This window comes from Phalacrocorax carbo, chromosome 1 (genome assembly GCF_963921805.1).
Source record: "Phalacrocorax carbo chromosome 1, bPhaCar2.1, whole genome shotgun sequence".
NCBI classification, from domain to species: Eukaryota; Metazoa; Chordata; class Aves; order Suliformes; family Phalacrocoracidae; genus Phalacrocorax; species Phalacrocorax carbo.
In genome coordinates this window covers 94,455,309-94,479,775 of record NC_087513.1, presented here as the reverse complement: position 1 = coordinate 94,479,775, position 24,467 = coordinate 94,455,309, and the positions used below count along the sequence as shown (strand labels likewise).

General features: G+C 42.2%; 1 protein-coding gene and 1 long non-coding RNA gene across 2 annotated transcripts; one reads left to right on the top strand and one right to left on the bottom strand.

Moving 5' to 3' along the window:
* Positions 1-50: 50 nt before the first annotated feature.
* LOC135316068 (uncharacterized) lies at positions 51-3,444 on the bottom strand. The gene is made up of 3 exons (XR_010375512.1): positions 3,311-3,444; positions 2,083-2,260; positions 51-142 (listed from the first exon to the last, which is right to left on the bottom strand). It is a non-coding gene; the product is annotated as an uncharacterized LOC135316068 (long non-coding RNA).
* ZBTB11 (zinc finger and BTB domain containing 11) lies at positions 2,771-21,791 on the top strand. Its single transcript, XM_064467649.1, has 11 exons — positions 2,771-3,599; positions 6,052-6,287; positions 6,959-7,190; positions 8,352-9,166; positions 11,524-11,703; positions 12,191-12,427; positions 12,815-12,959; positions 14,034-14,151; positions 16,202-16,360; positions 16,844-17,019; positions 18,392-21,791. Exons 1-11 carry the CDS (start codon positions 3,290-3,292, stop codon positions 18,925-18,927), a joined length of 3,144 nt encoding a protein of 1,047 aa, XP_064323719.1. The 5' UTR covers positions 2,771-3,289; the 3' UTR covers positions 18,928-21,791.
* Positions 21,792-24,467: the final 2,676 nt, after the last annotated feature.

The window sequence follows — 24,467 nt, the reverse complement described above, 5'->3', positions numbered from 1 at the left end:
TTGCACACTGAAAAACACAGTCTTGTCAGAAAACATTTGGTTTCTTAGATGATCTCCTGTACTAGCACACACTTCCAAAGCCTTCAGTGAATGACCCAGGTGGGAGGGAAGATGGAGCTGGTGTCTGAGAAGCTGTTCTTGCCTGAAGGACGGAACAGCATCTATGTCAAATGGCATAAAAAGAGGTTTCTAAGTTCAGAGATGCAAACTAAGGGGTGTGTGAAGCAGTACCATCTGTGACTTAAAAAGGCTAATGTACTTCTCATATTGTGGAACGCAGATAGCAAGATGTTGTACGGGATAAAAGGAGAAATAGGTTGAAAAAGGGGAGTGGATGATTTCACAGATGGCATGGCTGTTACATACAGAAGTTCAGATGCAACTCCTGGGTCAGGAAGTAAAAAAAAAAGTGGATTACTGGAAGCTGTTGTCAGGAAAAGGATGGGTGTGAAGGTCCTCCCTTGCGCTCACTCACTGAACTAAACTAAACGGGTTTCTGGACCCAGTTTGGCCATTCTTCTGCAATTATGATCTAATTAGCAGCACCTGCATCACTGGTAACAGGTTGAATGAGCTTCAAATGCAGCTGATGGTATATACTTGAAGCCCATGTACATTCATATTTAACTTCCAGAATGCAGATAGGGGTTCCCATAGTAATTTTCCCGCCCCGCCCCCCAAGGGAACGGCCATCTGTTAAAAGTCTTCATGTGAATATGCATCTGTCTACTTTAGTAATTAGACTATGGAGACAGTGTCCCCAAACTCCGCTGTAGTTTTGTTGGACAGTCATAGTCTTGGCAAAGCACGGTCCTCTGACTTACTAATGCATGGGAGAAAAATCTATCTTCTCTATTTTCTGGATCAGATGCTTCTCAATTTATTGATCCCACATCTTAATGCCTATTAGCTTCACTAGTCAAAAAAGCAGCTGTCTTTTCATAGTTTTGCTTCCTGCAGTTCTTTTGACCTTAAAAAACAATGGCTGTAATGGGCACTTTGGGTTATGGGTTACATTTTGCGTTGTATCGTACTTAGTTTTGGGTTTCTTTATAAAACAGACATCTGGGTAAAGGTGGCAACCCATGTAAAACAGGTCTAGCTTGATTACATTAATGGAATGTGCAGCATTATTTTCCAAACATACTTTTTGCTGTAAAAACCATAGTAGCTACTCATGTTTAGAATTAAATTGAAGGCTTTTAAACTGGTTAACACACTTGAAAGCAAAGGAGCCACAAACTGGAGAGGAAAAGAGGGGAAGGAAAGCTGCATGTTGTTACAGGGAAAGGAATTTTTGATCTTTTACAACTGAAGGCTGAAAACACCACTGAAAGTTACCTATGCTAGTGATGCCTATATAAAATCCTGATTGTATCAATGTCTTGCATAAAGCACCTGACATGCTACATGTGTGGTTGTGAAAGCTAAAAAGATGAAAGTGAAGATGAGCTTTTACAATCTGTTTGAAATACCCTTAATGATACAAAGGAATTGATTCGGCAGCTTCAGCTGCCTGGTGTTACTGCAGAGGTGCACGGAAATGCTTTAAGATTACTATCCTATGCTGTTTATTCATGAGTTCTGACTGACACGGTGAGATGGAGTAAAGAATAACCCTGTCAGGTTACTCCTCTCACAAGCTATGCTTCAAGCGAGTGAAGCAGGCTGTTCAGAGCAGGGTGTTAACCTGCTGTAACTGCCCATTATTCAGCTCAAACATAGATATAATGCAATGAATTAACATGGAAATGAATGAAGTCCTTGTGTTCACCTAATGCAAAGTAAGTGATCCTCTATTAAATATTTATCACCAAAAAATGGAATACTTATATTTTTCACAGACCCGCCGAATAATTTAGGTTGAAAAGGACCTCTGGAGGTCATCCAGTCCAACCCCTTCCTCAAAGCATGTCGGTTTAGATCTGGTTGCTCATCTGAGCCTTGAACAACTCCAAAGACAAGAGTTTGCCTTCATCTTCTCTGTACCTCCTAGTGAGGTAGCTGTGGACAGCAGCAAGGTCCTCACAAAGCCTTCCCCTTTTTAAGGCTGAAAAAGGCCGGCTGTCGGCCTTGCCTCACCCGTCACGTTCTGACGATCTTTGCGACCTTCTGCCAGACTCGCTCCATCCCATCAGTATCTTTGTATTTGGGGGGATCATAGTGCTCCAGGCGCCGCCTCGCAAGTACTGAGCACAGGGGAAGGGTCGCCGCCGCCTGGGCGCGGGCATCCTGCGGCTCCTGCGTTTCGCCTCTCATTCTGGGGCGTAAAATAAAATCATGTCAGAACTCGGACAAGGAAACGCAGAAGCTGGCGTTCAAAAGATTTTCCTTCTTTCCTTTCACGAAGAGGGAAGAGCAGGCCCAGCGCACCGAGACGCGGCCGCTGTGCCGCCCTGCTTATGCTGCTGCAGCCGGCACCGGTTGCGCTGCTCCCGACAGGTGCGCTCACGCTGCAACCTGAAATCACGCTTCCAATTTTTTCGTGGCTCCTACTCCCGAGGCGATTTTGAGGCGGAAGCTGCTCGCTTCGGACCTCGGGCTATGACGGTGTTAATTTAGCAGCGTCCCCCGCTCCCAGCGCCGCGCCCGCCCTCATGGGCTTTGCCCGACTCCAAGATGGCCGCCCCAGCCTTCCACTTGGCCTCTCCTTTGCCCGGTCCCAAGATGGCGGCTCCGTTCCCCCACCGAGCTGCGCCTTCCCTCGGCACACGCCCCTTCCCCGCCCCCTCCCCTGCGCGCGGGCTTCTGACCTCACTTCCTCTTGTGCAGCAGCCATTTTGTCTTTCCGTTGCTGCTGCTGCCCGAGCTTCTCCCTCCCACCCGCCGCCGCTGGCCGCGAAACTCCAGTTCCCCCCCGGGCCCGGCTCCCGCCGGATCGGCCGCCTGCGCCCTCCGGCCTTCCTGTGCCGGGGCCAGGGGCCGGCGGAGGCACGGAACGGCCCCGGCCTTCCTTCCCTTGGTGGCGCCGGCTCTCCCCGCCTCGGAGGCGCCGCCGCGGACCCCCGGCGAGGGCTGGGGCGCCTCTTCTTCCCCGCGTCCCCTGGCCCGCCGCATGTGCCCCGCAGCTGCCTCCGCCCCGGGCGCCAGAGCCTGACCTTCCTCCTGCTCCTCCTGCCCTCCGGGAGCGGCGTGCCCGGCAACGTGCCCTCGCCCAGCGGGAAGCCCGGCGTGTCGCTGAGGGCGCCTCTTCATCCCCCACCCCCCGCCCTCCTCCTCCTCCTCCTCCTCCTCCTCCTCCTCCTCCTCCTCCTCCTCCTCCCGCCACCCCTCTCCCTCCCGCCTCACCATGTCCAGCGAGGAGAGCTACCTGGCCATCCTGCGCTACCTGACCAACGAGCGGGAGCCCTACGCGCCGGGAACGGAGGGTAACACCAAGCGAAAGATCCGTAAGGCGGCCGCCTGCTACGTGGTGCGCGGCGGCACCCTGTACTACCAGCGGCGGCAGCGGGACCAGCAGCGCTTCGCCGAGCTCGAGGTGGTGCTGCAGGCCGAGCGCCGCGCCCGCCTCATCCGCGCCGCCCACCTGGCGCCCGACGGCGCCCACCGCACCCGCCTGCAGACATGGCAGGGGCTCTCGCAGAAGTACTGGTGGCGAGGTGAGGCGGCGGGGAGAGGGCGGCCCCGCGGCGGGAGAAGCCGCACCGGGGCCGAGGAGGGGGGAGAGGGTAGCCGGTGGGGCCGGGGTTACGTACCCAGCGGCGCTGGGTCGGTGGCCCGGGTTTGTGAGGAGGGTGGCGGCGTGCCCGCGAGGGAGGGCGCCGGAGGGTCCTGTTGCCAGCTGACTGACTGGCTGGCTGAGGGGCGGGTGGGCTGGCGGGCTGACGCCTTGAAACACCCCGTCACAAAGTCTGTAGGCTGCGGGTCACTCCTTAAGAGGCAGGTTTTGCTCTGTGTGTTACGCCTTGGTCAGCCAATTGTCCTGTGGCTTCTTATTCAGAAGTGCTACTTTGAATATGTGGAAACACCAAGTGTGACTGTCCCCGTTCAGGTGTTGCATACAGCCACCTTAAGGTAGTGATTTCTCAACCTGTATGCTTTGCGTAGGGCGATAATTCGTTCCATGTGACTTAGTTCAGCTGTTAACCTCGTTAATACCTTTCCCAGCTAGCGTGTGGATGCTGTTCACGTTTAAACAGTGAAGCTGCCAGTGATGGTTCATAGTCTTTGCACTTGTTGTCATATTTGTCTCTTTCTTCTGATGAGAAGCCAAAAAACCCAGACTAATTCCCAGTTGGGTCCTGAGTGATGTCATAGCTGTTAGAAGCGGTAGTGTATGAACATTAATAACTCCCAATCAGGGCCTTCTTTCAGCTGGGCCAAAGACTTGGTATCAGCGTTCCCTTTGGATCTGGCGTTCTGCTTTTACTCTGATGTATACATTAAACAAATATCCTGCTTTTCAGTTGCCCAGGGCCCAGTTTCTGTTTGTACTGCTTCTCTTGACCTGCTTTTTTTATCCATCAGCCAGCAAGTCTGCCATTTCAGCTTTAGATTTCCCAGTCTTAATTTGGAGGCTTTTTGCTCTAGCTGCAGCCTATCCTTTCAGTCCAGATCTCACTGACTTGAATATCTTTGATGCAAAAAAGGATTTGGTGTCTCAAAGTTGATACATCCATTCTGGATGGCGGTCTCCTTGTCTTTATCTGGGTTCTCATTGTCTGCCCAGTACTGGACTGTTCTAGCACCTGCTGTCATCCTATGCTGGAAACTTCCTTAATGGACCACAGTATATCTTCTGTATTTTAGAAGGAGGGGATTCTGTATTCTGCGTCTTTTAATCTTATTGGTCACCTTTATTTGCATAACCTATATTCTCTTAATACTCTTGCACTGAGAATACTAAAATTCATGCCCTGCTTTCAGTTCAAACTTTGTTTCTTATGTGTGTCTCCTTTAAAACATTGGTTTCCCTACTGTTATAATACTCTTCTGCTGCTGCTAGTAGACAGCAGCTTTGGCCCAGTTATCATCCTGAGGTGGATGCCAGTCTGTTGCGCCTGTCTGCTCTGTAACTGGGAAGCCATGGGCTAGAATATGGCCCAGTGGCCAGGAAGGGTGTTAGGTATGTGTTTTGAAGACCAGAGACCTTCTGTCTTGAGAACTAGCCCTGGTTTCAGATTAAATCAAGGAAATGTAAAAATGTTTGAAATGGGCATGAATGTCTTGGGTCGGAATGACTTGGGTTACCCAAAGTCTGTGTTTTCCTGATCTTTAGAGAGATATGTATGTGTTGGTAGTGCATCTCATACTCTGAAAAGGTGTGAGCAGTGCAAGTCTAACTCTCTGCCAGCCAAGTTTTTGAGCTGTGCTAGATTTTTAACTATAGAGACACAGCTGTCGTTATGTGTGCTTTTACATTGTCCTAGTGAAGAAAATTAATTTGGTGAAGAAAATTAATTTGGCTTGAAAGCCATACACTGAAAATGCTTTGGTACCTAGAAGAGGACCCTGAGCTTAGGAACTATCGAGTATCTAAGATCATTTAGTTACACTGCTTAAAGTACTGTTGGGAAATTTATTTCTTTAAATCCCCAAATCATAAGCAGTTGAGTTAAATTGGTGTGTTAGTAATATGTATTGGCATCATTGCATATAGCATGGTTGGTCCCAATTTTGCAAAAGTCCTTAGGTGAGCCTTTCAGTTCTTGTCCCCTTCAGTAAGGACAAGTTGAGATCCACTTGTGTGGGCTAAATGCAGGGTTAGGTTAAAGCTTTCATTGTCTTGGGATTCTTAGGGTGAATGTATAAATCAAAAATACTTTTTCTAGCCTTAAAAATCTTTCTAGGAGGGTCTGCCAAATATGGTGATGTTCTAAATGTTCTATCTGAAATTAATGACGGATTACAGTAGTGACGTACAGTATCATATAATGGTACGAGAGGAGCAGAACAGGTAAAAAGAAATCAGAGAAGGGAAGTGTAGATGACTGACTTTTTCTCAGTAAGCTTGTAATATTGTTCTGCTGGTCACCTACATATTTAGTTATGTGTTTAAGGTAAATTGAATGAAGTTTAGAAACCTAATTAAGCTCCATTATTTTCTCTTAGGTATTCTTAAGCAGGTTAAGGATTACATTAAAGAATGCAGCAAGTGCCAGGAAAAGCTAGATCGCTCTAGATCTCTGTCAGACCCTTCTGAAATGCTGGAGGAACTAGGACTGGATGCAAAATCTCATGAAGACAGTAATGAAACAGATGATGAATTGAGTAATACTGCATCAATCCCAGCTGCATCACCAAAGCCTGTGAAGAAGCAGCCAATAGCGAAGCATGAGCTTGTATTCGTAAGTACCATTGTTTACATCTGCATGTATTTAAGATGTTTGTTAATGTGTTCTTAGTCATATACTGATTTTCCATTGTCGTGATAATATTGTAATAATAAGACAATGTTAATTTTGCTGAAGATACTCAATACGTGGAAACAGGTTAATGATATATATGACATGAAATTGATGATAGCACATCATCTTTGGAAAATAAAATCACCCCAACTCCTGTTTACGTATATAGGACCCAAGGGAAAATGAATGGCAAAAGTATAAGTAGTAAAGCATCACATACAAGATTCTCATGGACTCTATATCTGTTCCTTAATAAATGATGCTATGTTTGTGTATGAAAATCGGGGGGGGTGGGGTGGTGTCATATGAACATAAAGGCTTTTGAATCGAGAAACCATTTCAGGCTGTAGCATTGAAAAATACAGTCAAAGAACTATTTGAATATCCATGTCTTCCCATTTTTCCAGTTGTCTGTTTTAACTGTGTTTGGAGGGAGGGTGAAACTTGATGCATTTAAATAAAGAAAACAATAGTAAAGTTAAGCTGTATATTATACAAGCTTGAACTGATTGTGCGGTTGCAGAAAATAATCCTTTTCTGTGTTTCAGTGTAAATGCTTAAAAAGGCACAGTCTAAATGTAATGAAGTTCTTATAATGTTGTTTACGACAGGTTGACAGTAAGGGCCTTGTGAAGCAGTCATCTTCCAAACATTGTCTGTCAGTCTTAAACCAACTGAATCAGCAGAGGCTTTCCAATCAGTTCTGTGATGTGACTCTGCTGATTGAAGGAGAGGAGTACAAAGCTCACAAATCTGTCTTGGCAGCCAACAGCGAGTACTTCCGAGAGCTCTTCATTGAAAAGGGCGCTGTCTCTAGTCATGAAGCTGTAGTGGATCTGTCAGGTGAATTGTTGTGGGTTTCAAAGCTAGAAATCATAATATCTTAAGTAAGGTATACACTATTTGATTCAGTGTTTTTTGAGTGTTCAAGACGACCAAGTATTTTATCTTGCTTTTTTCTCTCTCTTAATCTAGAAGTATTTTGTGTGGATTTTAATGCTAAAATGATCACTCTGGTTTTGCATAATCTGATCTTCCATATTGAATGGACTGTGGGATTTCATCTTAAAATTTCTGAGAAGCTTTGGATTTATTTTTTTTTACCTTGCTTAGGTGTGTTTTCTCCTTGTATTAGTCACAAACATTAAAAAAGGAACATAATGAAATGTGTGAATACATCGAGAGTGGATGTTGACTAGCTTCTCAGAGAGATGTTTAGCTGAACACTTAAGTTGTTTCTTATGTCTGTGAAACGCTATTATACATGTTTCTGCTTCTTTCTCAAACCTTCTGGTACCTTGAGGATAGGAGCCTATCCTAAAATAAATGTTCTAAAAATAGCTTTGTAGTGATGAAGAATACTGTACAGAGCATGTGCCTACTGTATTGCTTTCTTGTTAGTTTCTTAACTGTATCTGTCTCTGCATGAACAATAGGCATGCACGAACAATAGATGTCTGTTCTAGTGTGATGGTCCAGAAGGTCCTCCAAATCAAATATTTGATTTGTGATTTACAGAACTGTGGAAAATTATACCCAATGCTTATTTTCAAGCATTTCTACCTATCCATCAATATCTTTATTTCATTACCACTTCCTTGTCTTATTTTTCTGCCACATCAGTTTTTACTTCAGTCCTGACTACTTTCTGAACGTAGCAGGCCCAGAAAGGCTTTGGTTAAATTACAGATAATCTGCTTCAAAAATACTGTGGCTCTCCCAGCATGCTGAAACATTTTTGTAGAGAATTTTATTGTGAAACTACCTCAGTTCTACTTATTATTGGAAAAGTTGTCTGGCCTTACTTCCGTGTAGAATATACACTAGGAGGATGCTTTTGTGTGAGTCTCAGTGGAGGGGCTTCGGTGTTAATTGCAAGTGTGTTTTTCTCTAAATTTCAGACTTAACCATATCAAAGGTGAACTGTTGTATCCATCATGGGATATTTTGGTGTAATTCAGGGCCATCAGTGTTTGCTCTAATTTCTTGTTTTATTCGTTGTAGGGTTCTGCAAGTCCAGCTTCTTGCCTCTATTGGAATTTGCTTATACTTCAGAATTAACTTTTGACTTCTGTAGTATGGCAGAAGTGGCCATGCTTGCCCGGCATCTCTTCATGTCAGAGGTCCTTGAAATCTGTGAAAATGTGCACAAACAGATGGAAGAGAAGCAAATTACGGTGTACCAAAAGGGAGATATTCAAACAGTAGAGTCAACGCAAAATTTAGCAGAGCAGACTGAAGTTGAGACGCAGCCTGTGGATGGTGCTGAGCAACCTCAGCTCGCAGCCAGTGAAGCGCCAGTAGCTGTGAATGGAGCTCCTTCCTCTGCTGGGACAGAGGAGGCAGCAGCACCCCAGCCTGACCTCCTGCCCCCAGAGCCTGCAGAGGCCACTCCGGATGATCTTTCAAAGCCTGTGGAGCAGTGTGAAACAGCTGAAAATTACATCAAGATGCAGCTGCTGGATAGCATTTCAGATAGCGCCGTGTCTGTTGTAGAGGCTGAGCAGTTGGCCGTGGAAGTCATGGACATGCAGTGTCAAGCAGAAAATGAGGCAGATGAAAACGAAAGTGGGAAAGCAAATGTGGATGCTGCTTCTGAAGACTTCTCGGAAGCACTCAAGCAAAAACTTGGCAAACAAAGTAAAGAACAGAGCATTTCAGTTTCACAGCCAGAAAGCCTTGCTTCCAGCCAAGATGATACTTACAAAAGCAAGCTTCGCCAGCGTTCTGTTAGTGAAGGGGGATATATCAGATTGCATAAAGGAATTGAAAAAAAACTGCAAAATAGAAAGACAAATCCTAAATCTGCAATACAGCAGGTATTCTATCTGTCCTTAGGCCTGTTGTCAGTAATCATCCAGTGTTTCAAGACCAATATGAAAAGACTGTTTCCCAATTCCAAACACTGTCTGGCAAAAGTTTTTCTTTTTTGAGCAATTAACGTTCACAGCAAACCAAAGTAACTTCTAAGATGTGACAGTTTGGGGTGTGGGGATGTGGTGTGTGTGACACCAAACAAACATTGGCATCAAAATTCCTTTCGTACTGAAGATCTTTAGAATGGTCATTGACCTTAGCCCTGCTCCAGTACCTTCTCACGGCTTCTTATGGTTGGACAGAAGGTGTATCTTCTCCCTGAAATTCTTAATGATCTGGGAATGTAATTCTTAACTAGCATGTGTGTATGTCAGTTGTAGACAAATGTATTTATTAGAGAAGTGAGACTCTACATTTGTTAAGACTTGAAAATAGCATTGGGAATGAAATATTTGACATCCTGTGAAGATCTTAAGACATAGTCATAGGTCACAGTAGTGCAGCCCTGCTAACTTCAGACTGGGGTCAGTTAAAAAAAGGTTCGAAGAGCACTGGTATTAAAAACTCTAGCACTCAGACTTATTAAATGTTTAGCAATTGAACTAGTTTCAAATTTTTTTTTTTAACAAAATGGTTGTCTTTCCCCTTCAGGAGCCTTTCCTCTTTTAGTGCCTGTGGATAGCTGACATTCACCTCCCTGAGCTTTAATACATGCGTTTTTGTGACAGAGTAGTCTTTGCCTTACTTATTGCACATTAGCTAAGTCTTATGAAGAACCATTAATTTTCAGAGCTGTTCTGTCTCACGTGCAGGGGGATAATTTGTTATCATTACAGCACCCTCATACGTAGAAATTGTAGCACTAGTCTCCTTTTAGAGATGGACAACTTAAAGCCCACATGTTAAAACTGGCACGATCAAAATATTTGAGCAACCTATCTATGGTGGTTGGAAAATGACAAGTTTTTGTTCTGTTTTGCGTGGGGGAATATCTACTGTCAGGAACAGCTCCTGTTAACTTACTTTCCAGTTTTTAGACCTCATCACCAAGGGGCCAGATTTACAGACAGTGGCCACCTATCGAAAAAAGAAATTGGTTTAGATAATTGCTCAGAGTCAGACACAGGAATAGGTTTTTGCTTTCCTAACTCATTTAATAGCTTTTAGCATTTTTGTCTCATGCATCCTTCAACTTCCCCCCTGCTGCCATAGCACTGGATGTTGTATAAGCATTGGGAAGGAGTTGCTCCTTCTTGAGTTCCCAGTTTTGATGCTGGAAGAATAACAGGAAAGAGAGGCTGCAGGAAGAATGCTACTGACTTTTGAATTACAGTAATTCCAGTTGGCATGGAAATGTTGGGGATGAAGTGTGCTTTGTGTGAGAGGACTATTTTCCAAGCTCTTACTAATAATCTACTGAACAAAATTATTTTGGTGGCTTCACAATTTAGGCAAGTTTGCATAAGTTTCCAGAGCAACAGCAGTTAAAAAGAAGTTAAAATGTTGTCCCTATGTTGAGTTTCATGTTGTTTTTGAGAGACATGGAAGGGCTAGCATGTTCTCAAAAATTCTTGGATACCTCACTTATTGAGAGAACAGGAAGAAGAAACGGGGATGCTTGTACTTTTTTCCCTTGCTTTATTCTCAGAAACCTGAAGGGGAGATACCTGATACAGGCAATTTCGGCCTCATTACTTAGTTTGGCTTTTAAAGAATTTGACAGCAAGTTTCTACAAAGGAAAAGGAGATTATTGGTTCCAGGTAGCACTGCCAATAACACAAAAAACCCCCCAAACCTACTAGTAAAGCTGGAATGCTCTTAACCAGAAAGAACTTCACTTAAGTACTGTAACTTTTTTTACAGGTCTTTAACAATTCAGTTTTTGCTGGCTGGTAACAATTAATTAGGCCACTTTTTTTTTTTTTTTTTTTAATCAGATGACTTGTACTAAAGCAAATGTGAATCCTGAAAAAGGAAGGTGGAGTTTAGGAAAGGGTTGGAAACATTCAATAGAAATTGTGATTGACAGTACTTTGCAGTTCCTCTGTAACTATCCCTTAGCTCTCACTTACGCAGTTACTCAGGGCTGAAGAGTTAGTTGTCTCTGAACTGGTAAGTCATTGTCTGCCTACAATTATGAACAGTTTATGGTTCTAAAACAAGACCAGTTTTTTACCACCATGAGATCTGTAGTTTTACAGTGAACTGAAAGGGAACAACTTTCTAGCAGCTAAGTCAACTGAGAAAAATTAGGTGATATTATAACACAGAAACATCAGCTTTTACTACTAATTTGCAGAGGAAGCATGAAATACATTGTAGTAAAGTTCATTCAAGGGTTATGTTTTTCCAACTTAGGTTGCCATGAAGCTGGTACAAAGGGGGAAAAAAATGAAACAGCCCAGGAGAGAGACCATGGAAAATAATGAAGTAGAAGCTCAGCACAAATGCACTGAGTGTGGAACGGTGTTCCAGCGGCGCTATGCACTTATAATGCACACACTGAAACATGAAAGATCTAAAGATTATAAATGCCCAGTAAGTAGGATTTTTTTTGGTCTGTAAATCTCTCTTTTGATGAAAATTCATCCAGTAATGACATTAGTAATTATTTTTCTTGCCTTTTCACACATGTGTTTGTTTTCCTTATGGATTTCAGAGACAGATGCAGCCCTGATCTCGATGGGATGGGGTAAAATGTTGTGCAGCCCCAGGGCCTGACAGCACCATGTGACATGGGAGTACGCTTGCTGCTCAAGACAGTGCTGATGTGGGCTTTACCTTTAACCTTACCAGTAAATTTGCAGCTGTTTTTAGGTTAGCCTGGGAGTTAGCCTCACTGGGAAGTGATCAGTGGTTCTGTCAGTAGCCGTAAAATTCAACGCTTACAACTATTAATGAACCTGGGATAAAATGCCTATTGGAGTCAGGTTATAGACCTAGCTAATAACCTTCAATTACCTTTTATTTGAAATCATTTTGGAGTATTAAATGCAAAGTGAAGTTGTAATATTTTCTTTTCCAGTTGTGTAAAAAAGAATTCCAGTATGGTGCCTCCCTGCGAGCCCATCTTGTCCGGCACACTTGGAAGACTGAAGTGAACACTGCAGCTGCTAGTGTGGAAGAGACAGGTGCATCTTCGGTGAAAGGGAGAACTAAACGGGAATTTATATGCGATATATGTGGGAGAACTCTACCTAAGCTCTATTCTCTCAGAATACATATGCTCAAACATACAGGTGTAAAACCACACGCATGCAAGGTAAAGAGAAAGTCCTTTTACTCTGTAATCAAATTAGTAATGTTTTAATGATACTTTAGTATTGACACTCTGTCCTAAAATTTAGGTTAACTTGGGTAACTTCAGAATGGGGAAAACTACTGTAATATTCCTGATGAGAATTCTTGTAGTCCAAGACTGAGAAAACTAGAATGAAATTGAATCGTGAAGGTTCATATTCCTGTGCCTAGAAGAACGTCTTCCCTTGAGTATTTTTCTTTAACAGACCAGTTCCGCAACTGGTGCGAAATCGTAGGCTTGGCTATCCTGGTTCCCAAGAAACACAGGAGGTTTTGTTATTTGAAGTTAAACATCTATTCCATAATGAGTTTTATTTGTCACATTCACTGGCTATGGATTTCTTTTTAGGTTTGTGGAAAGACCTTTACCTATAAGCATGGATTAAAAATGCACTTAGCTCTCCATGAAGTACAGAAACAGTTCAAGTGTGACTTGTGTGAAAAGTCTTTTGTGACAAAAAGAAGTCTGCAGGAACATGTGAGCATTCATACAGGTAAGTGATGAGGAAGAGGACCCTTTTACATGGGTTGGCTGTTGTGTGCTGCTGAACTTCAACATTGTTGTTCAGTGTCAAAGGAACTGTTTGAAAAAATAAATGAATAGTAGTTTTTCCGTTTTCTTCTACTGGCCAGGCAGCTGAGAACAGGGTAAGTGATCATTTTACATTTATCTTCTGGGCTTGTTTTACCATAGCTTAATATTATTATGTAGGTGTTCTATACAAGAACAGGGAATCGTGGTTGGTCTGTTCCTCTGGTTTTATGTATGTATTTATGCCTGTATCGTGTCAATTCAACAAAGATAAGCAGCAGGCTGGAATATTCGGGAGCACTTGCACTTCCAGCCTATCCTTTCAGAGGAAAACATGCTAAGCCAAACCTCTGAGAATCTCCATATGTTTTACAAGGCTTGCTGTACTAATACTGAAATTTTATAAATCCTGGTATCTTGAAAGATCTTAGCATGTGAAAGATGACAATGTAATAATGGAATAAGAGCAGAGTTTGAAAACTGTAATGTGTGGAAATTGTCTGTGTTCCTTGTTTCCTGAGTTGGGGGAATCAAAAGTAAGAGACTGTTTCTGTTAAGACAGGTTGTTCCTGAAATGAAGGAATCTATATTAGTACTCATCACTCCTAAATTGATGAACTGGAGTGGAAAAGTTTTGTTTTACGGTGGTGTTCCACAAATTCAAGATGCAAGTCAGCCATAAGCAATGCTGCATTACTGGAGAAGTTGCATAGTATATGAGCACAGGCAATTGGGGTTTTTCACACAAGAGGGCAATTTTTAAGGCTGTTCACCTTCCATGACTAGTAGCTGCAGCATTGTGTCTGTGTTTAAAAACATGCCATAAAGTAATTTAGAGTTGCTTCTCCCCTCCCTGTCTATTATTACAGTGTCACAGACAAATTCCGTCTGTATGTAATTAAACCACCTTCTCTTTGTAGCACTGCTCTGATTACTTAAGATAAATTATTTGAGAAGGAAAAAAAAACGCTCTTACAAAGCACTGCAGGGACATGGAGACCTGGCTTCATAACGTGCTTTGTTTTGGTTTTGTCAGGAGAATCCAAGTATCTTTGCTCCATCTGTGGAAGATCTTTCCACAGGGCATCAGGACTCAGTAAACACATAAAGAAACACCAGCCAAAGCCTGAAGTTCGTGGATATCAGTGTACTCAGTAAGTTGGGCGGTGGGGTTTCTGGTGGGCTCTTTGTCTTACCGTCAGTGATCCCAGTAATTTTAAAGATTAAAAGCAGCTCCTTGTAGCATAAGCTGTTCACTGGCCTGGAATAAGACTTTTAAAGTGTAAGAGTAAAAAATGCACTCTTGTTAATACATGCATTGGGGAGCAAAAGCTTGGTTTTTAACTGTTACCTAGCTCTAGTTTCATACAGTTCTTTTTTTAATGAGTGTGTTTGCACTTGTAGCTGTAATCAGTAGCTACATGGTTTTAAAGCTCCCTTGTAGGACAGATAGAGTAATAAGCTTGTCAGAGGTGAATAGCCTTCAGCTTGTTCTTGCCCTCTTTTACTGTGACAGTTGATTTCAGTTTAATTTTAAAATTTCCTGTAGTCTACAACGTCATGTACTTGTGTAGACTGCAATACACCTGCGTTTAGCAAACAGCTCTGCAGGAACATCATAAATTAAGGCTCACTGACTATTGCAGCTAACTTGATTAAGTGGTCATATGAGTTTTATAAATATCTTTACATTATGGACCTTAGCTTAGCAGAAACTCTGTAACTGGAAAGAGCGTGTCTCCTAGTGCATTATCAAAACAGTGATACTTTTTCCATGACCAAGCAGACTACAGGAGAACCTTTCAAGTGACCTGCAAAAGCACAAATGGTGCTTAATTTCCAAACTGTCGATTAAGTGTCTGGAAAAGCCTCTTGGGTATTAAGAGGGGTTGTACAATTTATATGATTGCCTGTATGTAATTCATGGTTTTAACAAAAGCTTTAGTCTAAAGTAACTCCGGTAATGCCTGCTGCATGGTAGCAAACCCAGTATTTTCTAACTGCTCAAAACTCAGTCTAAATCTGTCAGCAATGTTTTTATTTAGTGCTCTGTAATGCTAAAAGTATCCATCTCCAAAATACAAATAATAGAGTTAATAGGGTCCACAACAGGGACAGAACTGTTTAGTGAAACATACTAGAGAAGGAAAACCAGAATCCCGGAGAGCACCATTTGAAGTGGAGCTGTCAGTTTTTCTAGCCGAGGAGGAGGTTGGGTGGGTAGCTCAGGGACCATCACCTTTCCTGCCCCCCGCCCCAAAGAAAGCTTTTTTCCTCTCCAGAGCACACATTCTTTGGGAAATGTGATATTAAAAGTTTTGTTCCTGTATGGAAACTTTTTTCGTCTCAGATTCCATTGGAGGTAGGGAATTCTGAGATTCCCTCATTCCAGAGGTTGATCAGCTGTAGAAGGTGAATCCTCCACCTTTGCTTGCTGGCGTTTCTCTGCCTCTGTCCTTTCTTGAGTCATACAGGTATATGATGTTACATGAGGAAGAGATGCAGATGATCAGCCAAAGATACTGAAGAGCAGAATTTCTTTCAAAGGGAGAAAGCATGTCTTTGATCAGACTGACTTCTGTAACTTTCATACCGAGAGGAGCTAGTGATTACTAATTTTATATAGTCATACTATTGCAAGATATAAATGAAGGAAAACTAGGAATTTGCCTGTGTTTAGATGTATGCAAGCAGCAAGCTAAAGAATAAGTATCACCGCTTTCAGATGCTTTCTTGTAGGATTCTGAATTTGGTTATTAGTTTCTAAAAAAATACATTTGAGCATTACAAACAACTAATCCCATTTATCTTTGTATGAATCATTAATCCTTTTTGGTTAAGAGAAGAAACAGTTGTTACTATCCTCATAAGTTTGTGTGGTATAATACAGATTTGTGACGTATTCCAGTTAGTTTGCCTTTGATTATTCCCCATAAAAATAACAGAAAGGATATAGTTACCCATAACAGACAAAAGCTTTTCGGAAGTCCTCAAGTTATATTGCAGGCTGTCAGATAAGCTGCTGTTCCTTTTAATTTTCTCTAGTTTGGAAAGGGATTGTGCTTTATATAGATATTGATGTCACAGTAGGTGGTGTCTTCTCAAAGGCTTCAGTTGCCATTAAAGATGACAGTTCCAGTGCCTTTGAAATCAGGATCACCAAGACCTTTCTTATGTGGGATGCTAAAAACTTTACTGTTACAGGTGTGAAAAGAGTTTCTACGAAGCTCGAGATCTTCGGCAGCATATGAATAAACATTTAGGTGTGAAGCCATTTCAGTGTCAGTTCTGTGGAAAATGTTATAGTTGGAAGAAAGACTGGTATTCTCATGTGAAGTCTCATTCTGTCACAGACCCTTATAGGTAAGAGAAAATTCATTTTACAGCTGAAACGTACTAATTAATATGAGGTTATGCAGATCCACAGCTGGTCAATGAGGAACTGCCTAGTCCACTGTTGAAGTACCAATTGATTGATGTTGGCTGGGGTTTTGAGTACTTGAGAACATATGGGTGACTTCAGATAGTGTTGTCCAACTGTTAACCTGCTGGCACAATCCTGGAACTAATCCATATGAAGTTGTAAGAGGAGAAATATAATCGATGAAGTTAGAAGTGCTTTGTATCTGATCTTACGTCTCTAGAATGGCAAATGGAAGCTTTGTGGCTGTGAATAAGAGAAAATGTAGTTCAGTCCAACAACATTACTTCTAATTATAAAACTACTTGTCATGTGAGACAGTATTCCCATTAAATTTTGCCTACTGTAATCAAAGTGCATTTTGGTTTAAAAAGTATAAGCATAGAATAATCGTTTAAATAAATTTCTCACTTAACACATTTTAGGTGTAATATATGTGGTAAAGAATTTTATGAGAAGGCTTTGTACAGAAGGCATGTAAAGAAAGCCACACATGGTAAAAAAGGAAGAGCAAAACAAAACCTGGAACGAGTTTGTGAGCATTGTGGAAGAACATTCACACAACTCCGGGAATATCGGAGACACATGAACAATCATGAAGGTACGTAGAAACAAGTAGTCATGACATCCATCAACCCCTGAAAACATTATGGAGAAGGGGGTAACTGTTCCTTTAAGTCCATGTCCTGCGTTGTAAGATGTGTAGAAGTTCTTAAGGATTCTCCAGTTTTATGCTAGTCCTGGTTTGTCAACTTGCTTCCCATGATTCCCAGAAGTGGCTGTTGGGATTGTGCTAAAGCTGCAGTCGTACACAGGGTTGGTGACGATCTGTCCTTCTCAGAACTTTAATGGAAGGGGAACTTCTTTAGAAGTGATAAAAAGATGTATATCTGGCAAAGAACGGGATGTAGTAAAGGATTTTCCAGTTTGAAAGGTGCACACGATTAACAAAATGTTCTTCAAACAGGACAGTGATTGGCCGGATTTAAAAAACAAACAAACAAACAAAAAAAAAACCCACTGTTGGAAATCGGTCAGCTTCTTGATTTATAACAAGTAGTAAACTACATGATGTTTGGGGAAAATATGAAAACATTTTATAATTTAAAAAAAAAGTATGGGCATTTTTACTTTAGATGTGAAGTAAGATATTGATTTTTGAGCGTTTGGTTGTTACAGCTGTGTTGGAAGTCTATATATATTCCTATCTTGGGGAAAAAACCACTTTTTTGAAGCATGTCTCTTTTTAAAGAGCTGTTATGAATAAATGGAAGAGCTGTCAAACTGTTGAAATAGAGATTTTGTGTTCATTTCTAAACAGAGAGAGTGTCCTGTACTGGGTGCCCAGCTGAAAACCCGGTATTGAGTTTAGTGTTTGTCGCCACCCCCACGCCCCACTACGTACTGCAGACCACAGAACTCGGATGTTGTGAGGGAAAATAAGATCATACAAACAGCAGGGTGGGATTTGAACGCGTGGTGTGGAGGAGGAGGGAAAAAGCCATAGATGGCGTTACAAGCTAACTAGAGCAAGTATTGTTTTGATGAGACCTGTGTGGTAAGATTTACGGAAACAAAGCGTGACTAGGAATGTCAGTGACAAATTCTATGAAGTAAAACATGGTTTCAGAAAGGTGTCACCAGCAAAAAGTGATTAGAATTTTATTAAGCGGTACGTACTTAAAATAGGGCAGAAACTGCATTAAAAGGAATTCTGAAAAGAAAAAATTTTTGAAAAGTAAAATGTTAGATTGGCCAGAGCACTTGTGGAAAATCTTACCATTTAGTGTATTATGCTTGCATTACATTGTAGTACAGAAATGGTAAACAAGGTCTCTTTCTTACATGGAAAAAAGTTACAGTATTTCTCTGGTTCTTTTGTACTGCTGTTCTCCCTGTCACTTCTCATCATCACTCGTGCCTGCTTCCGCACACCGACGGTCATCTTTTCCTTGCTTTCCTGTTGAAAACAGGTGTGAAGCCATTTGAATGTCTCACTTGCGGTGTAGCCTGGGCCGATGCGCGTTCATTGAAGCGTCACGTGAGGACGCACACTGGGGAACGACCGTATGTCTGTCCAGTGTGCAATGAAGCTTACATAGACGCCCGGACGCTACGGAAGCACATGACCAAGTTTCATAGGGACTACGTGCCCTGCAAAATTATGCTGGAAAAAGATACTCTTCAGTTTCATAACCAGGGGACGCAGGTGGAGCATGCCATCAGCATTTTAGCAGCAGACATGCAGGAGCAAGAAGCCGAGATCAGCATTGATGGTGGAGAGATTGAGACTGTGGTAGTGACAGGAGAGACGCTTGAAGCCATCGAAGCGGTTGCAGCTACTGAGGAGTGTACATCAGTCTCTACTCTTTCTGACCAAAGCATCATGCAGGTGGTAAATTATGTGTTGGCGCAACAGCAAGGACAGAAGATGGCTGAAGTGACACAGGCCATTGAAACTGTAGAAGTTGAAGTGGCCCATGTTACAAAGACTGAATATAGTATATGAGAGGGCAAGAAGGGTTGAGGTCTTATGATCTCTGCCAGCTAAGTATTTAACTGGGTATCTGAGGCGTACAGCGATACCTACTTTCAAACAGTTAATCCCCAGTACTGAATGTCTTGGTGATGAAATACTGCACTGTGCATTACAGGGGGGGAAAAGTTAAGATGCTTCATTGTGGGCCAAAGCTTTGAAGGCTGAGGTTTCCACACAGGCCATAACTGTAAAAAGAAAAAAGAAAAAAAAAAAACAAAACAAACAAACAAAAAAACCAGAAGAACAAAACAAATATGTTGGAATAATGTTTCCTGTGTCATAGAGTATGTATCTTGCTGTAACTTTTAAAAAATGGAAAAAAAAAAACCCAAAACCAAAACAAAAACCCCAACAAAACAAAGAGGCTGCACTAAAAACTAGAAATGCACAGCTATCAGTAGCATTTTTTTCCTTTTGTTTTTATGTGCATTTCATCAAGTTTGTGAGCAAATTACCTGTACTGGATTCTGCCTGTTTACTCCCCAAGACAAGGGGATGTTAGAATGCTTCATGCAGCGAGTGGTTCGCGTGACCTGCAGAAAATGTGAGGCTTTTTACTTTGGGTAGATGCATGATTGCCAGTTGGTGAATCCCAGTTTTGAAGAACTTACTTAAATGCCAGGGTGGTGGGTGGCACGTCCAGGGTTCAGCAGAATGCTGTAAAATGTCTTACAGATGGTGGGCAGGGGTCCACTGGAGTCTGAGCAAGGGGTTCTCTGAGGCGATTGTGACTTTAGGTTGACCGGAGGACAGCCCGCTGCAGGGAGACTGCTTGGGGGGGAAGTAAACCGCTTTTTAATTTGAAGCGAGGAGCTTATGCTTCATCCTCTGTGCACAGCCGTGTTTTGTTCAATGATGTTTGGTTGCGTAAAGGAAGCTATTGCCTGCGTCGTGGTATGTATCCAAAGCAAGCAACCTAATGATGGATGTTTCTAATTCTGCGTTACATTTGATGTAGAAACTCTCGAATGAAAAAGGTCTAATGGCACACCACTTTGGGAATATAAATATACTGGAAGAGGTCCCGCTAGTTATGGTCTGATCTTGTCTTGTATCGTGTTGAAAGGAGGAGTCCTGGTAACTCCCAAATGGGACACACAGCAATATCAGGATGGAGAACTATGAAAACCTTACTATGGGGTAAAGATTTAAATTTTCTCAAAATACCCAAGTCTCCAGAAGACCCTATTACTGCTGCTATAAGAAAATACTTCTTGGGGCAAGCTAATTCCTGGCATTGCACCACAGAGATGGAAAAATTCTTACTAGGTTTTCCTGTGAGGAAGCATGAATCACGGCCATGCTTGGCCAAAGTTTCAATGTCTCTGATTTAATACCACAACCAGTGGTATCTTAACCTGTACAGGGTGCGGGTTCTTTCATCGTTGTTTGTGTGGGAGTTCTTTAAGCAATAAACATGTTGGTCGAGGTAACCGGATCCGCTACGCACATGAACAATCAGAACTGTATTCTTTAAATTGTTCTCAGTCTACAGTGTTCTCCCGTTTCCCAACTTTGACAGCAGCAGGCTATCCAAGGAGCCAGAAGCCTGTAACATTGCAGGGTAAACTTGGTAAATAAAGTTAGGTGCACGTAACTCTGTACTACCTGTGAAACAGACCCGCTGAACAGAATCTAAGCAAAATCTGTGACAAAGTAATCACCTCATTTGAATTAGCATTTCTGCCTTTCATCTTATTTAACTCTTTGAGTATCTGTCTACTAAGCTACAGAATGGACTAGTTTTTTTTTTACTTTGCAAGTGTGTAGATAAGCAGTTGTTTGAAAATTTTTTAAGCAACATGTAGTTTGAGTTCCGGCCTTGGATCTGAATTAATCTGTAGATTACTATTTCAAAGGTCAAGGTCTTCCTGCAGAGAAGTAACGTAGTTATTTATACATCCTGCAGCCCTTTACAATGGTATGCTTTTCTAATTACCAAATGGAGTAAAACTAAAATGAAAACTTAAAAAAAAAAAATACTGCTAGCTGTAACTCTTGAATTTTTGTATGGTCAGGAATCTGGAGATAGCCATCCTGCTTAACATTACAATACTGCCATTATGATGAAAAAAGATTTAAAAGAGCACTAGGTAAACTTTAAAAGTTACTTAAATGTTTGTACCTTACAAATAATTATGTATTACTAAAGTGAGGAAATGTTCAAGGAAAAATAGCTGTAAATAGTGCTAGAACATTATTTGTATATTTAGTGTGTTACCTTACAAGAAGAATATTACCAGCACCTGAGTTTAACCTTCGGTGCATTTATTTATTTGCCCAACCTACGGAAGAGACAGAAGTGAATCTGCATCTCAGAGCCTTGTTTACCCACTGTAAAAAATGCTGTAACTGACTTGATGGCCTGCCATTTAAAAATGAAAAACAAACAAGCAAACAAAAAAAAATCACAAGAAGTGGTTTCCTGAACAAGACTCAGCCAGGAGCATGAAGGCTAAATGTTGCGGCACCCCTCTCGTAGCATTCTGTGCCTTACCTTTCAGAAGGGCATGAGGTAAGTAGGGAGTGTCACTCTTAGCTTTGCTGTTCCTGTATGCATGAAGTTGCCTTATGTTTTAATTTAGATTTCAGCTCTTCAAGATGTTCACTGCACTTCTGCAACCTATTTCAAGTCAGACTGCAAATGTGCAATTGATGTAATTTAATTTGATTTTTTTAAATAAGGATCAGGAGACACGTCCATTTATAAAATATTCCTAGTGAATTCCTGTACATAACTGATTTGATCTGTACATTCTGCTGTTTTTATTTAGTGTTAGATGTATAAAGTTATGATCATTTCTGTCATTAAATAAACTGAGCTTTGCCATGAATTACTCTTTCAAGCAACTTTCTTTTTTGGTCGGGGGGAGGAGTGTTACAGAATTATTTGTTCTGCTTCAGTATTTAACCTTCCATATATATATACATGTCTGGTCTGAACAGTTCTAGTAACACCCAGGTTTTTCTGTTTGGGTTTTTTTTTCCTGAAGTCTCCTCATACAAATCAATTTTTTGAAAGGAAGCCCACTGCCCTCCTCAGTTGTGTCAGACCATGCCTATACCAGAGCACAACATGAACGAAACACGCTACATTTTTAGGGAAATCACTTTGGCTGCAAGACATGAGTGGATGAGGCTTCCCCTCAGCCCTCTGGTACCCAGCTGTAACCATTTTAGTTTGTCTCTTAACTTTGGGTGGCAGTATTGTACAGACAGCTGAAGCAAGCATCCTGCAGCACTTCTGTCTTGGCCTCTGCTCCGGGACGAGTATTTGAGCAGGGGCTGTGGCTTCAAAGCCATCCTCCTGTGTTGCTTCCCCAGCTCTGGGCACAAACAGTGGGCTGTGCCCTTCCATTTGCTTTCAGAGCCACATTCGGGCAACATCCATGTTGCAGAGAGGGTGATGATTGCTTTTTGTGGTTCACCCCAGTGCCCTGGGGAAATGCTAGGAGCGTCTTAGCCTATTAACGCTTCTGGGAGCCTCTGCAGGTCACCAAGCTAAGTGGCAAAAGGCGGAGTGCTGAAGGAGCAATGGGGCCTACTGTTGAACAAATGCTACTAGATGGGGATAGAACTAGGGTTGAACAACAGCAAAGTGATGCACGGATAATTTTTCCCTACTTTGTTTCCACTAGAGCCCAAACCATGTCATTCACAGCTGTTTAAGGAAGAGCCATGCATTTCTAAATTGGAACAGTGTATATATTTAATATGGTAACATTGAGGAGCCAGCCTTACACTGCTGCTGACAACACGGTGGAACCTTGCACCTGTCGAGCAGTTCTTTACTGAGAAGAGCGCCCGCTACTGCAGGCAAGAGGCCCCAGGTCACGTTGGTGCCAGCCTCGGGCACAGGAACACGCTTACAGGTCCAGCGTGATTCTGAAGGTACTTCTCAGAAAGCAACAGTTTGCCTTCCACCCCTACAAAAAGTCTTGTCCTTAGGGCAGTATTTCTTGTCTCAGGTAAAACCTTACAGATGGTGCCATCAGTATTCGCTTACTCACTGCTTTTAGTGTCGCCCAAGCTCTTGTCACAGGCCTCAATTTTACATGTGACCAGGACTGCGTTAAACAAGCATCTGAATAACAAAAATAAAGCACAGGCTAAGATACTTGCTGGTTTTGCAATTACTCTTTACACTACGCTGCTGTAGTTGACGCCTGCGATTCCATATAGCAGGGGTTGGTGTAGGTACGAACATGAAAGGCTGCCATGGTCACACTTCTTTCACAAAAGCAAAGGCAGAATAACTATTTCATAACAAGCTACTGAGCACAAGCCAACACTCTATATGCAACTACTATGCTTACAAATTATGGAAGGCTGGGGGAGAAAAGGAGAGATAATTATGTTTTTATTACGACTTGCATTACCTTAAATTAATACACTTGTACTGCAAGGAAAACATAAACATAGGCTCATGACTTGAAGTTTCAGTGGTGCGCTTGCTACAGAACCACAGACGCTTTATTTGTGCATCCGTCTCATCAGGAAATCCAATCCCAAGAACCAAATTTAAGAACTAAGTCACAAGATTAGCAAAGGTTTTTAAGGTCTCACTATATGCCACCGAATAAAAAAAAATACTCTGAATGCGAGCTGTGACAGCCACTGCCATGCCTACCCACTCTACCGAGCCTCAAGGTAGCTGGTATATGTATCTATACCACAAAAAGCGTGCACGGTAGAGTTTATAAAGGTTTGCTTTGGTAATGGAATCTTGCTTGGACTCCCACCGCTACGGACTTTTAAGTGGAAGTCCATAAACAGAAATCTAACACGCCACATACAGGCTGCAAGTGTAACAGTTCATGTTTCATGCTTTTAATTCTATGGGTAACTATGCATCTATCCTGAGGCGATGGCTCCAAAGTACTGAACGCAAGTGGCTTTCCAAAGCGAGCACTACGTAGTTTTTAAGATGTCGATATGTCAAAATTAGAGAACAGTAGGAGATCCCTTTGTCAGTAAAACCAGAAGAAATAAGGAAGGTGTTGATAGGATAAAGTAAAGAGCAAAATGGTAATTGTCCAATTTTTATGGTGTTCTAGTGACTCTTGGCAGAGGAACTAGACAAATCATGGTGACTTTAGAATGTAACCTTCGCTTTGGTAGCTTAAGGGCAAAGCTACGAAGCATTCCTCAATTTATAATGAATAAAAAAAACCCCCACACAACTACTTTTTGCAGAAGACCTTTTAAGGCCACTGACTACACAGACAAAAAGCCTTCCTGAAGTTCTGTTGCTTCTCCAAACAGATTTACCTTATCTTACAGCAGCCTAGAAAGAGTTCTAGTTACACCAGTGATTTCCAAGAGTTGAAAACCTCATTTTGCCTCCTCAGGAAGCAGAAGCCGCCACTTTCTCAAAAGCTGACTTTGCCTCCAAGTCGCCTGACAACACGCTTTGGCAAAGCCGCCCCCAGCACGCAAAACCCCGCATGGTCGCGCGAGTTCTGACAAGGCGGCACTCTACAAACCTGGCAGGCACAGAGATCAAGCGC